Source organism: Lates calcarifer, unplaced genomic scaffold, assembly GCF_001640805.2.
Source record: "Lates calcarifer isolate ASB-BC8 unplaced genomic scaffold, TLL_Latcal_v3 _unitig_5786_quiver_433, whole genome shotgun sequence".
Classification (NCBI taxonomy): domain Eukaryota; kingdom Metazoa; phylum Chordata; class Actinopteri; family Centropomidae; genus Lates; species Lates calcarifer.
Window position 1 is genome coordinate 232287 of NW_026117727.1, and position 11376 is coordinate 243662.

General features: G+C 38.7%; 1 protein-coding gene and 1 long non-coding RNA gene across 3 annotated transcripts; both read right to left on the reverse strand.

Moving 5' to 3' along the window:
- Positions 1-43: 43 nt before the first annotated feature.
- On the reverse strand, positions 44-7298 carry ube2d1b (ubiquitin-conjugating enzyme E2D 1b). Of its 2 annotated transcripts, none has more exons than XM_018666571.2 (7): positions 7090-7298; positions 5389-5452; positions 4722-4753; positions 3055-3132; positions 2630-2735; positions 1266-1359; positions 44-1174 (listed from the first exon to the last, which is right to left on the reverse strand). In XM_018666571.2, the coding sequence occupies exons 1-7, from the start codon at positions 7111-7113 to the stop codon at positions 1129-1131; spliced, it is 444 nt and encodes a 147-aa protein (XP_018522087.1). In that variant the 5' UTR covers positions 7114-7298; the 3' UTR covers positions 44-1128. The 2 variants fall into 2 exon arrangements, with proteins under 2 accessions (XP_018522087.1, XP_050925038.1); XM_051069081.1 differs by lacking the exon at positions 7090-7298 and adding an exon at positions 5993-6015.
- A 2688-nt stretch (positions 7299-9986) lies between these two features.
- On the reverse strand, positions 9987-11367 carry LOC127141900 (uncharacterized). The gene is made up of 2 exons (XR_007812409.1): positions 11230-11367; positions 9987-10839 (listed from the first exon to the last, which is right to left on the reverse strand). It is a non-coding gene; the product is annotated as an uncharacterized LOC127141900 (long non-coding RNA).
- Between the last annotated feature and the right edge of the window lie 9 nt (positions 11368-11376).

Here is an 11376-nt window from a genome sequence, read left to right on the forward strand (position 1 = left end):
TTAACATTAAGCACGATGATAAAAACTGAGCTAGACCATAAAGTCATGATAAAAAACTGTACCATTCTTTAATTCAGTACAAAAGGTGCCACACAGGCCTCAGAGACACAAACGAGAGACTGTTTACACAGGAACAGAAACTGGGATTTTTACCCTTTCTGTAGCATAGATACAGACAGACTGGAGGTCGAACAGAAGAACACATTAACCCCGTAGGTACAGGATTCATAGAGTTAAAAATCTGATCATTGTGCCTGTGTAAATCCAACCAAAAACTCAACATCACAGCTAGTCCCAGGGGAAAAGAGTACATTGTTTTAATGACAGATTTACATTGGTGATGACTCTAAATGAAAAAGAATAAAACAATTATATAGTTCCAGAGGATTTTAATACTATACAATTATCATCAATAATAATAATAATAATAATAATAATAATAATAATAATAAGAGATGAAAAACACAGTAATACATGACTTGTAATTGCTCCCATTTTCTGGGAAACTGCAACAGTACATTCTTTCATTTTACTTTGTCTGCAACACAAGAACCTCAACAAGAGCAAACCAGAACCTCCATCACCCACGACATGAAGGTCAGGATGAAGTTGTAATGACAAAGGGGAAATTATGACGTTGTCACTATTGTTTTGTTTTACAGACGTGTCAGAATGAGGGGCTAACATATTTGGTATTGCTGCTCTATCACTCAGGTCCTCTCTTGTTGCTGAACGGCGTATCGTGGGATTCGTGTCCTACAATTCACTAGTTTTTCACTTAAAAATGAAGAATGCGGTAAAGAAGTTTGTAATCAATGTAAAAGTTGTGTTTTATAAATAAAATGTCCTTGATGCAAAAACAACATGCCAAACTTTGAAATGTCAAGATATCCATTAAATTACCACAGGCAATCTTTCTCATTTTCTCAAAGTAAAATTCTCTGCTTCCTTTCAGAAACAAATAATGTATATGTCATGGTCTCAGATTAGTAACAATGACATTACAGTTTGATGGAAGTTACCAAAGATTACTTGATTTCATACTATAATTTACAGTGTGTTGTGACTTTAAAAAAGGATGGAAAAAGAAAAAAAATCAGCATGTTTTTTTTTATCTTTGATTTTTCTTTACATGGCGTACTTTTGGGTCCATTCTTTTGCTAGTTTGTTGTATCTGAGGAGAGAAAAGAAAACATTAGTCACCTGATGTTGATATTGATATTAGTGGACAATAAAGTATCACTGAAGCGTGTGTGTGCACTCACCTGTCTTTGTCGTTCTTGTAGATGTGCGCTATGTCTGGAACTAAGGGATCATCTGGGTTTGGATCACAAAGCAATGAACATATGGACAATAAAACTGAAATTAAGAGAAATGAAAAAGATTACATTACTTAACATGTAGACACATGATGTTTAGGCAAAGCTTTATTTGGATACCACCTACCAACAACAAGGCAATGTTAAAGTGCTTTACATAATAACAAATATAGTAGGCATTAAAAAAGTGATGCAGTGACTGGTCATAAAATGTGACACAATGTTCATCATCTTTATCAGTCAGGAGTACAGATAAACACAATGTGTTGAAGCTAATAACACACAAACAATTATAATCCTTCATATCTTGAATGAACAGAACCAAGTGAACCCTTGGATTTAATAACTGGTTGAACCAACAATAACCAAACAAGAGCTTCTGGCAGTTGCCGATCAGATCTGCACAATGTTTTGGAGTTTTAGGTCCTTGGTTTTCTTCCTACAGAGCTGCTTCAGCTCAGACAGATTCTCAGGATGTCTGCTGTGAACAGCTCTCTAAACTCATTCCACTGCAGCTCTGTTGGATTCAGGTCTGTGACAAAACCTTTTCCCAATCATGTTGTGGAGTGTCAAGCTGCTCTTTGGCAGACTTCAGGTGTTAGTAATGTTTGTTTTGGAGAGCGGTAGCTTCCTCTGTCGCTGGACACAATACTCCATGCAGCCATGTATCATGATGTGTGTATGGCAGACTCACAAACAAAGAGGTTAACCAACTCTAATGATTCCTTTAAGCCTTTAGCCAGGAGTTGTTTTTAACGTCACTGAGCATTCTGGGTTGTGCCTTTCGAGTCATCTCAGCTGGGTGCTCTCTTCTATGGAGAGTAGCAACAGAATCTAACCACCCCTACTGTGCTCATGTCAAAGACAGATGTATATTCTGTGGCGTGGAAGTTTTTTGGTTTCTAACAAGATGACACAAGTCAGAATCACATACATTGCAAGCAGTATTTTGCCACTGTAACAGCACCGATGGGTAACACCACAAATCTATAGTCACCTTAAACGTCACCACAAAGGAGAAAGTCAGATCCCATAGGCACAAGGTTTTGTTGTTGCAAGTTGATCTGCCTGTCCTACATCAGGCATCATTACATTACATTTCTGCTCCATTTCCTCATGTGCAATAAACATATTGAAAAAAATCATGAGAGAGAATTGGGATTTCAATTCTAAGCCAAAAAAAAAATCACAAGAATCACACAGATCACCTTTAAACCTGATACAGGATCAAAACAGGATCAGTGGCATAGTGGAGATGTTGTGTTGTAGTTACATTTGACACAGTGATAGAAACAGGAGACTGTAATTACCTTTAGAGACTGTTAGTGCTGGAGACCACTGTGACCGTAGAATGTCCAAACAGATACTGCCATTGCTGTTAATATTTGGGTGATAAATCTTTGTTGTAAATGCTACCTGTAAAAAAGACACATATCTCACAGGTCTGTGTGGGCAGAGAGGATACATTTCCACAGTTACTGACGATTATCAGTATGACATAAATCATATAACAAGTTTTTCTAACTAGTATCCTAAACATTTGTTGTTTTTGTTTATTGACAGCACCTTTGCAATCATGGAACATACAACGTGTCAGGTATCTCAGGTTATCTCTTACATAATTCTCTTAGAAATTCATGAAACAGGAGACGTTTTCCATAGCAGAAGGTTTCATTACTGCACAACCACAATAATAAATAACACAATATGATGGAACAAAGCTTTGAGTGCTTACCTTTGGTGGCTTGAATGGGTAGTCAGTGGGGAAGTGGATTGTGAGAAAGAAGACTCCTCCTTGGTAGGGACTATCACCCTGACATGAAAACATGTGAGACATTTCTGTCAGTAAAACATTTTCTGCTAAAAAGCATTCAGCTAGAACCAAATGAATGACAATCAAATGACAAGCAATTTGCATCCACCTTCATTGAGAACAGAGGTTCAACTTAGTCTGACTCTCTTTGAGTTATCTGGACTTTGAAGACTGAGTCGACAAAGCTAGTCACTACAACTATGCGAGTCCACACTTAAGAGGTTAAGTTTGTAATTATAAGCCAGTCACACATAATATTGACAGATGAAGAGCAATAAACTAATTTCTGGCTTTGCTGTGCAGGTGTCACAGGTTGTCATTCATGTTTTGATTGGTTGCCAAGCTTCAAAGGGGGTAGGTCTTACAATATCTAATATTTTCACCAACAAGGGAAGCACCTATAGAGGGCTAGCTGAACTCACCAGAGCTCAGGTAAGGCCAACATCCTTTCTTCTTGTTGCCAATCAAATTAATCATTGTATGTGGAGGACTGTTAGTAGCTGGTATAGCCAAAGTAACACTATGTCCTGTGTACAGGTAAATGACAACTTAATGTTACTGTCTAGTAAATGCTGAACAAATTTTGATTAACAAGATCAGTTCTGACCAAAATGTTGTTATTCATGTTGAAAATAAAATAAATTTGGGTTCATTATTTAAAACACTACACAGCACTGTGTAGTAGTGAGTAAATCAATGTGATCTCAGAGTGCACGTCATTAAAAACAGGTCCAAAGGGACAGCAAATGTGAAGAAGTGATCACAGAGGCTGTAAACAATCCCGCAGGTAAGTCCAACTTATTTGTAAAAGAAAAAGAAGGTGAGTGGTAAATTTATAGAGAGCTGCAGGAAGAAACATCCATCACAGACCCACTTCCTGTTTCAACTTTGACCTTCTGCCATTACTGTAGTGCACAGTTTTCCTGTTCAGAGAAGGATTATAAGCAATATTTCAGGTGTGTTCACTATCAGTTTTACCTCCAAATAAAGTGTATGAAGTGTAATCAGAATAAACTGCTGGTTTGTTTCCAATCTGTCTGTCTGTGAGCCTGGTCATATTTGTTGTCTTGTTAAACCTATTTTTTGTTCTTGTAATTACTTAGTACTTTGCTGTAAATGCAGTATTTTTAGGGAGTGGAACAGTGACTCAATTTTTCCACTGAGTTGACTAATCAATACATGGCCTGTTGCAAGTTTTAACATTCCTACAGGATAGCTGTGCTTCATAGGTTATGGTGGTGATCACTTCCAGTCAAGGGTCAGCTATCTATGTGATACCACAAGCTTAGCTAATTTGCTGTTGTATACATGAGAATATGTTTCAATTTCTCAACAATGAATGACTTTCAACATCATTTCCCTTATAGAGAATCTGTTTGGGAGTGGCTTACTAGTTAGTTAGTGTTAGTTGTTTGGTAGTCACTATTGATGCTTAAATATATGCAAGTATACTAGGCAGAGCTCATAGTCAATTCAATTGCTTGATCCTGTGTAGCACTTTGTATTACAAAATGCCATATAGCTACTAAGTGCAGCACAGGAGTCTGTATGAGAGGACTGAAAGCCTTAAGTGATGGCATGATACTCACTGGACCCATTATAGTCGCCTGCCAATGAAACACTGGAAGCAATCAAAGGAGAAACAGAGAAACACAGATGAGTGTAAGCTGTACATGTCACAGACACAATGTTCATCAGTCAACATCCATCCATTACAACACACTCTGCCTACAGAGGCTCGTGCCTCTGCCTTTCTCTGCATTTGACACAGGTGAAGCCAGTCTAGCACTGTAACCAGCTGATCATACAGCTTCAGCTACTCCTGTAGGATCTTCCTCCCTGAACCTCTCTGTAAGCACTACTGTGTTGGAAGAATAGGAGATAAATTCACCTCAGGGACGGTGATGTATTCCCAGTTCTAGTCCCACTTTCGAAATAAGCTGTGATATAAGAATGGTTCACAATTGACCCCTTTAGGAAAAGCTGGGAAATCTGGACTGGAATCTTTCAACCCCTCTTTCTCCCTGAACTATGATCAAAATAGATGAAAATAACAAAACAATCATCCGGTTCATACTTGTTTGTATCTCCAGGACAATTGCCGTATTTGTTGGCTTCATGCAAATTGGTTGGAACAGTGTTATTATTGTGTGTCGTTACCACATATTAACCATCAAATAGCCCTCAGACAGTAGGAACCTGCCACTTTCATATACACACAGATAAGACATTGTGAAATGAAATGTGTGTACTCACAGTCATCCCCTACTGGTCCAGCAGAGCACTGTGCTGGAGGGTCTCTCTGCAGGTCTTGCAGCTCCTGTTCAACACAGCAGAAATACTGCAGTTAGTTATTTCACTTAACAGGTTTCTCCTGTTTCACCTGATGATGATCAATGAAGTTTGTTTCACTCCTTTTTTTTAAGAGCTTAGCCACAGTGACAAATGCTGATGATACATATGCAGAATTTTGCTTTTATATTTTACAAATACCATAAAAATAAAGTTTTTTCACTGATGAAAAAAAAATTCTTAATTCAAGATTAGCTAACTTTGTCTGGTGCTCTTCACCAAATCTCACTGCAGCAGTGAGTGGACCCCTTTTTCCTCTCAAAGCATTTTGCAGATGTTAGTGTCCATGACCACAGAAGATATTGTAACACTGTTTTCCACAGGCGAGAAGCACGATCAATGACTAGTAGACTAATCTTCATGTGTAAAATTGGTGGAGTGCTCCTTTATGACATTAAGTTGTGCATTTGATAAGTTTCAGTTATATTATGACAAAGAAAAACTGTGGAAAAACAGGTTCACCTAAGTAAGGTATTGGTACTGATGCTGCCAGTGTCAAAATAATTACCTTTCCTAATCCTTGACCAGGAGATCTCTCAGTTTTCTGATGACTTTCACTGTCATATCACCAAAAACAACAACCATTTATAAACCATGAAAAACATGACAAGATTGTAAACGTAAGTAAAATAGTTCACTGAAAGGTTTGCATTCATTTATTCAGTAACTGATTGACAAACACCAGCAGGACCAGGGTATTGGGTGCACAATGATTTTAGTGTGGTGAATGCAGGGATATTTCTCTGAATTCGTTTTCAAAGTGCCACTTCACCAATTAGCAAACAGCTCTTCTTGATGTTTCAACGACTAACTATTTGTGCCAAGAGGCCTTCATTTCCCTCAGTCCTTTTTTCCTCCACTGTCCGTCTCAGACTACTTCCTGGTTGGAAAGGAGTGGCATGAGGGAAAGGAAGAGCTTTCCAGATTTTCCCTATAGCTATTTTAAAGCTGTTATGCACACTTGACAGCTAAGTTTCTTGTGTGTGTTATTGCATCGTAATAGTATGTTATATAATTTCCCACGGACTTTATTAGAGCTTGTAGTTGTTTAGTGAAGAGAAAACTGGCGCCTTCGTGGTGTCAATCCACTTTTAACATTCTATTAAAGCGGTTAGCCCTGCCATTACGAACTTAATATCAGGGATACAATAGTAAAAAATCAACAAAAGACAACAGTTTGATATGAATGGCGTTGTGAAGAGGCAACTTTCCTGGTCAATGTCCTCCGCCAAGAGGACACGGACTACTACAAGAGGGCTGTTGTTAGGTTATTTAGACAAGATAGAGAACTCGTAGGGTGCCAGCTTTGAAAACGGTGACTGGCTGACATGGAGACAGTCAAACTAAGTAGTTATTAAGCTAACTTAGCTATCTGTTAGCGAGCTAACACGAAACTTTGAAGTTGTCGTTGTGTGTGTTCCGAGAGGTGTCAGCAAACACCCTATTTCCAGAAACGTTATAAAGTTTGCCAGAAGTGGTTTTAATGCGGAGATGGCATTGAAATCTTTGTTAATTAACATTTTTGGAAAAGAACTCCAACGTTATACTCTGCTGGGCCAGTTAGCTACCATTAGCTGGCAACCAAAGCTAGCTAGTCAAACTTACCTTCTGTATTCTTTTCAGTGCCATATTGACTGATGCAGTTCGTTTCTCAGCTCACTTCGATTCAGTCTTTATTTTCCGTTTCAGTATTATTGCTGGCGAAGTCAACTGTTTGTAGTTTATTCCCTGGGTACTTCCACAGCCAGGGATGTGTTTGTGTTTTAATAAAAAACCCCTTTGTTTCCGCTTTCTTCTGTTTACGGTCGCTCCTTCGAAGTGGGTCATGGGAAACGGAGTTCTGAAAATTGCGATTGAGTGCAACGGATAATAACATAGGTCTAGTCTTACACTGGTATAATTTCTTATCTTGCACTCTTTCGATCTCATTGGTTGCAAGTTATAAGTTTTGTATATCATATATGGTACAAGTTAAAAACATCAAATAAATAAAATAAATATACAGCAAAATGGCTCGTTCTCCGAAATGAGTCACTTCATTTCTTAGTCATTTCTTATTATTTTCGTTCGAGCGTTAGTGTACTTCTGCACGTCTCCCTCCCCATCTACACTAAAGCCAGTACCCTCAGGCCTCTGAGCTGACCTCATGTGTGAGTCCTTAAAAATTACAAATTAAAAGCACATCAGTTTTCTAAAGGAAAAGGTTCCCAGGCTATCAGACCATAAAACACCTGATGGTGGGCATGTTTGTGGAAAGTGCTGAAAAATTGTTGAGCAACAACATTCATTCTTGACCAGAGCCTACAAACAGGTTAATGAGGCCATAGCCATGACCTAACTTGAGCCAACTGGGATGTCAGTGAAAGCTCCGGAAAAAGCTAGTTTCTGTCAAAATGATTTTGTCAAACAGCTAGAAACCTCTCAGCATCCAGATGGCATCCCATGGGTATGCAAGTTGCCACTGTATTGTGTTGATTTTCAAAACCTTTGTCTTTAATGATATGATGTGTTATACCATCACCTGCATATCTTAGCAGCTGATTGTCTGTTCTGTATTTATAATTCAGTTCTATATAATTAGTTCTTACTTTTTCGTTCTAAGTGACCAATGGACTGTGAAAACACAGGTTTGATAATAAGAAATAATATAATGAACACAGCACATGGAGGTCTGGGCCTCCCATACTGTTGGTTGTACATTATGTAAAGCAGATGTAGGCCTACAGCATAAACACTCTCATTATGTTGTTATGAGCAAGAGAACAGACTGAACAGTACCTCATTCCACTGTAAACAGAACTGCAATCTGTTTACCTATCCCAGTATTTGTGTTTATGGGACTTTAAACCAATTAGAGTGATAAGATGAACTTTCCAACAGATAAGTGTAATTGTCAGAGCAATTAGGAACATGGACTCATCTGGAATGATGTTAGAGGAGGCATGTAATGACAGTATGACGGGGACTTTTAGCAGACCCTCAAATAATTTGTATCACATGCACTCTATGTCAGCTGGATTTGTTGTCCCTGGTCAACTTCACATGGAAAACTTAATGTACTTCAATAAAATGGCATTTCACGGTTGTTTTGTCATGCATTTTTTATCAGGGAGATACCAAGAGGAAAAAAATCTAACATACAACTGTTATTCAGTAAATATGCATAAGCCTCCTTAGGGTTAAAGTGTGAGAAAAGGTTGTCTGTGGTTCTAACAGATTTCTTTTATCAGCCAATACACAGTTGTTTAAAGCTAAGTCAAACCAGAGGCAGGTAGCTAAGAAGATTTAAATCAGTTCTCCTGCAAATTATGTTCATATACAAATAATTAGTAATGGAGATGTTCTCCCTCATGATATATATTATCATCAGGAGCATATATAAGATAAATATGGATTCAGTCACTAAGTATACATGCAGTTTAAAGAAAAATATAACAAGAATCTAAAATATTACAGTGATGTTAAAAAGTACACATGAATTCAAGTATGTCAACTCTCTATGGAGTCAATTAACACTATCAGATACGTTCAATATATTTTAGAATTATAATTGATAACATACACCAATCAGCCACATTATGACCACTGGTGGATGAAGTGAATAACGTTGATCATCTCGTTATAACACAATGTTCTGCTGATGAACCTTTGGTCCTGACATTCATTTGGATGTTACTTTGTCATGTACCACTCACCTAAATATTGTAACAAACCAAGCACACATCCCTCCAATGGCAACAACACTCCCACACTCCCCAATGTCAGGGGCCTCCCCCAGCAGGATAATGCTCCCACCACACCACAGAAACTGCTCAGAAAATGTCTCCAGGAACACGACAAAGACCCCAAAGTGTTGACCTGGCCTCCAGACTCCCCAGATCCCAATCTGACCAGCATCTGTGGGATGATCTAGAGCAAGTCAGATCCATGGAGGCCCCATCCCGAAACCCACAGGACTCAGAGGATCTGCTGCCAATGTCCTGGTGCCAGACACTACAGGAGATCTTCAGAGATTCCATGTCCAAGCCCCAACAGATCAGAGCTGTTTTGCCAGTATGAGGGTGACCTATGCAATATTAGGCAGGCCCCACAGGTACTGAATCAGATTGGGATCTGGGGGGTTTGGAGCCCAGGTCAACAGCTTTGGCTCTTTGTCGCGTTCCTCAAGACATTTCTGAGTAGTTTCTGTGGTGTGGTGGGAGCATTATCCTGCTGGGAGAGGCCCCTGACATTGGGGAGTGTTGTTGCCATTGGAGGGATGTGTGCTTGGTTTGTGACAATATTTAGGTGGGTGGTACATGACAAAGTAACATCCAAATGAATGTCAGGACCAAAGATTCCTCAGAAGAACATTGTGTTATAACGAGATGATCAGTGCTATCCATTTCATCCACCAGTTTTCATAATGTTATGGCTGACTGGTGTATGTCATGTCTATGTCATTATTATTATGCACACGGCATTAAAGTTATTCATTAGTTATAAATATTTAAGACACTTAATGAGATGAGACACTGAGATGTTTTAATGGAGACATTTCCTCATTCACAGCTGATGAAAGATGACAGTTGACAGTAGGTGGTATAGGAACAACCCACATAGCTCATTATTTCTAAACTTGACCTTTTCAGCCAGTACATACCACTGTGAAAATAAGGGTTGTTGTTTGTAAGCACTTATAGTTTAGAAAGGAAATACATTCCATTCTTTGCATGCTGTAACATGAAAGAGCATCCTACATGAAAAACAAAGCTGTCATATTTTGGCATGGGTGAAAAAAACCCACTGGACCAGCAGCATGTTTATGCTGGGGACTCACTGCTCTTTAGGATCCCTCTGCTGCTCAAATACCTTTTGATATTTCATATCCGTTTGAGGTCCAGTGTCCCATAGATGATCCAGTGCCCACGGAGTCACGCTGTTCAGTGATTTTATTTTTCTCTTGGCATTCCACTCTTGCCTGTGTACCACTGTCTATATTTCTCTCACAGTGTACTGAGTTGCCACTATGTCTCAAAAAAAGGATACAGAGATACATTCCCCTGGGATCTCCATGTTAAATGTCCCACTTAAAGCTCTTTATCGTGAACAGCTGTTTAGTCATATTCAAAGGACTCCTCCTCAGTCAAATCATCTCACATTTATGTCAAATGTTTGAAGGTCTGATTTCTAAGACTAGGAAGCTTAGAAACTCATTGAAATAGTCAAATTGCTCTGTAATGAACTGTGTTACAATTGAAAGTTCAAATTCACAGAATCTCCAAGAGCCAGAAGCATTACCTGAAACAGGACAGACACAACACCTGTATTGTTGTGTATATGGAATCCCAGATCTTCACTTAGTTTGAATGCCTGCTGAATAAAGAGAATGAACACAGTGTGTTGTCTTGCTTCACATCAACCTGTTGTATCATACACACGTGTATCATACAATTACAGTGTGACATTTTCCATCTACTACACCTGAAACTTACAAATAAAGTAAGTCGTTTACAGGTTAATATCATAGTGAGCTTGCTTCTTCTATTATTTTCTGCAGGCTGTTTCATGCTGTTTATGTTTTTATGAACTGTCATGTTGCTCCTTATTTCTTTGTCTTTGTATCTTGTAGTGCTATTCTCACATGGTGACATTTGAAATTAGGGTCATGTAAATTAGTCAAACTAACATCTGTTTATTTATTTTGTCACAAATGAAAGATATCGACAGTAAGAAGAAGCTAACGCCAGAGTGGATCTAACATACCTATTTCACACGCAAACGCACCCTTGTCAAATGCAAATCCAGTCAACGTTGCTGCCGCAAAGGTATGAAAAGGTATGTTTTGCGACAGTAATGGCAAATGTCGCAAACGTGTGGGAAGCTCTGGGCGTTGTTCGTTACGTAGTGAGG

Excerpts from the sequence above, each read along its gene's own strand:
- ube2d1b (XM_018666571.2), bottom strand. The coding sequence starts at position 7,113 with ATGGCACTGAAAAGAATACAGAAG. Across the intron at positions 2,736-3,054 it reads ACCCATTCAAGCCACCAAAG|GTAGCATTTACAACAAAGAT; the intron begins GTAAGCACTCAA and ends TCTTTTTTACAG. Across the intron at positions 1,360-2,629 it reads AGCACTAACAGTCTCTAAAG|TTTTATTGTCCATATGTTCA; the intron begins GTAATTACAGTC and ends TCTTAATTTCAG.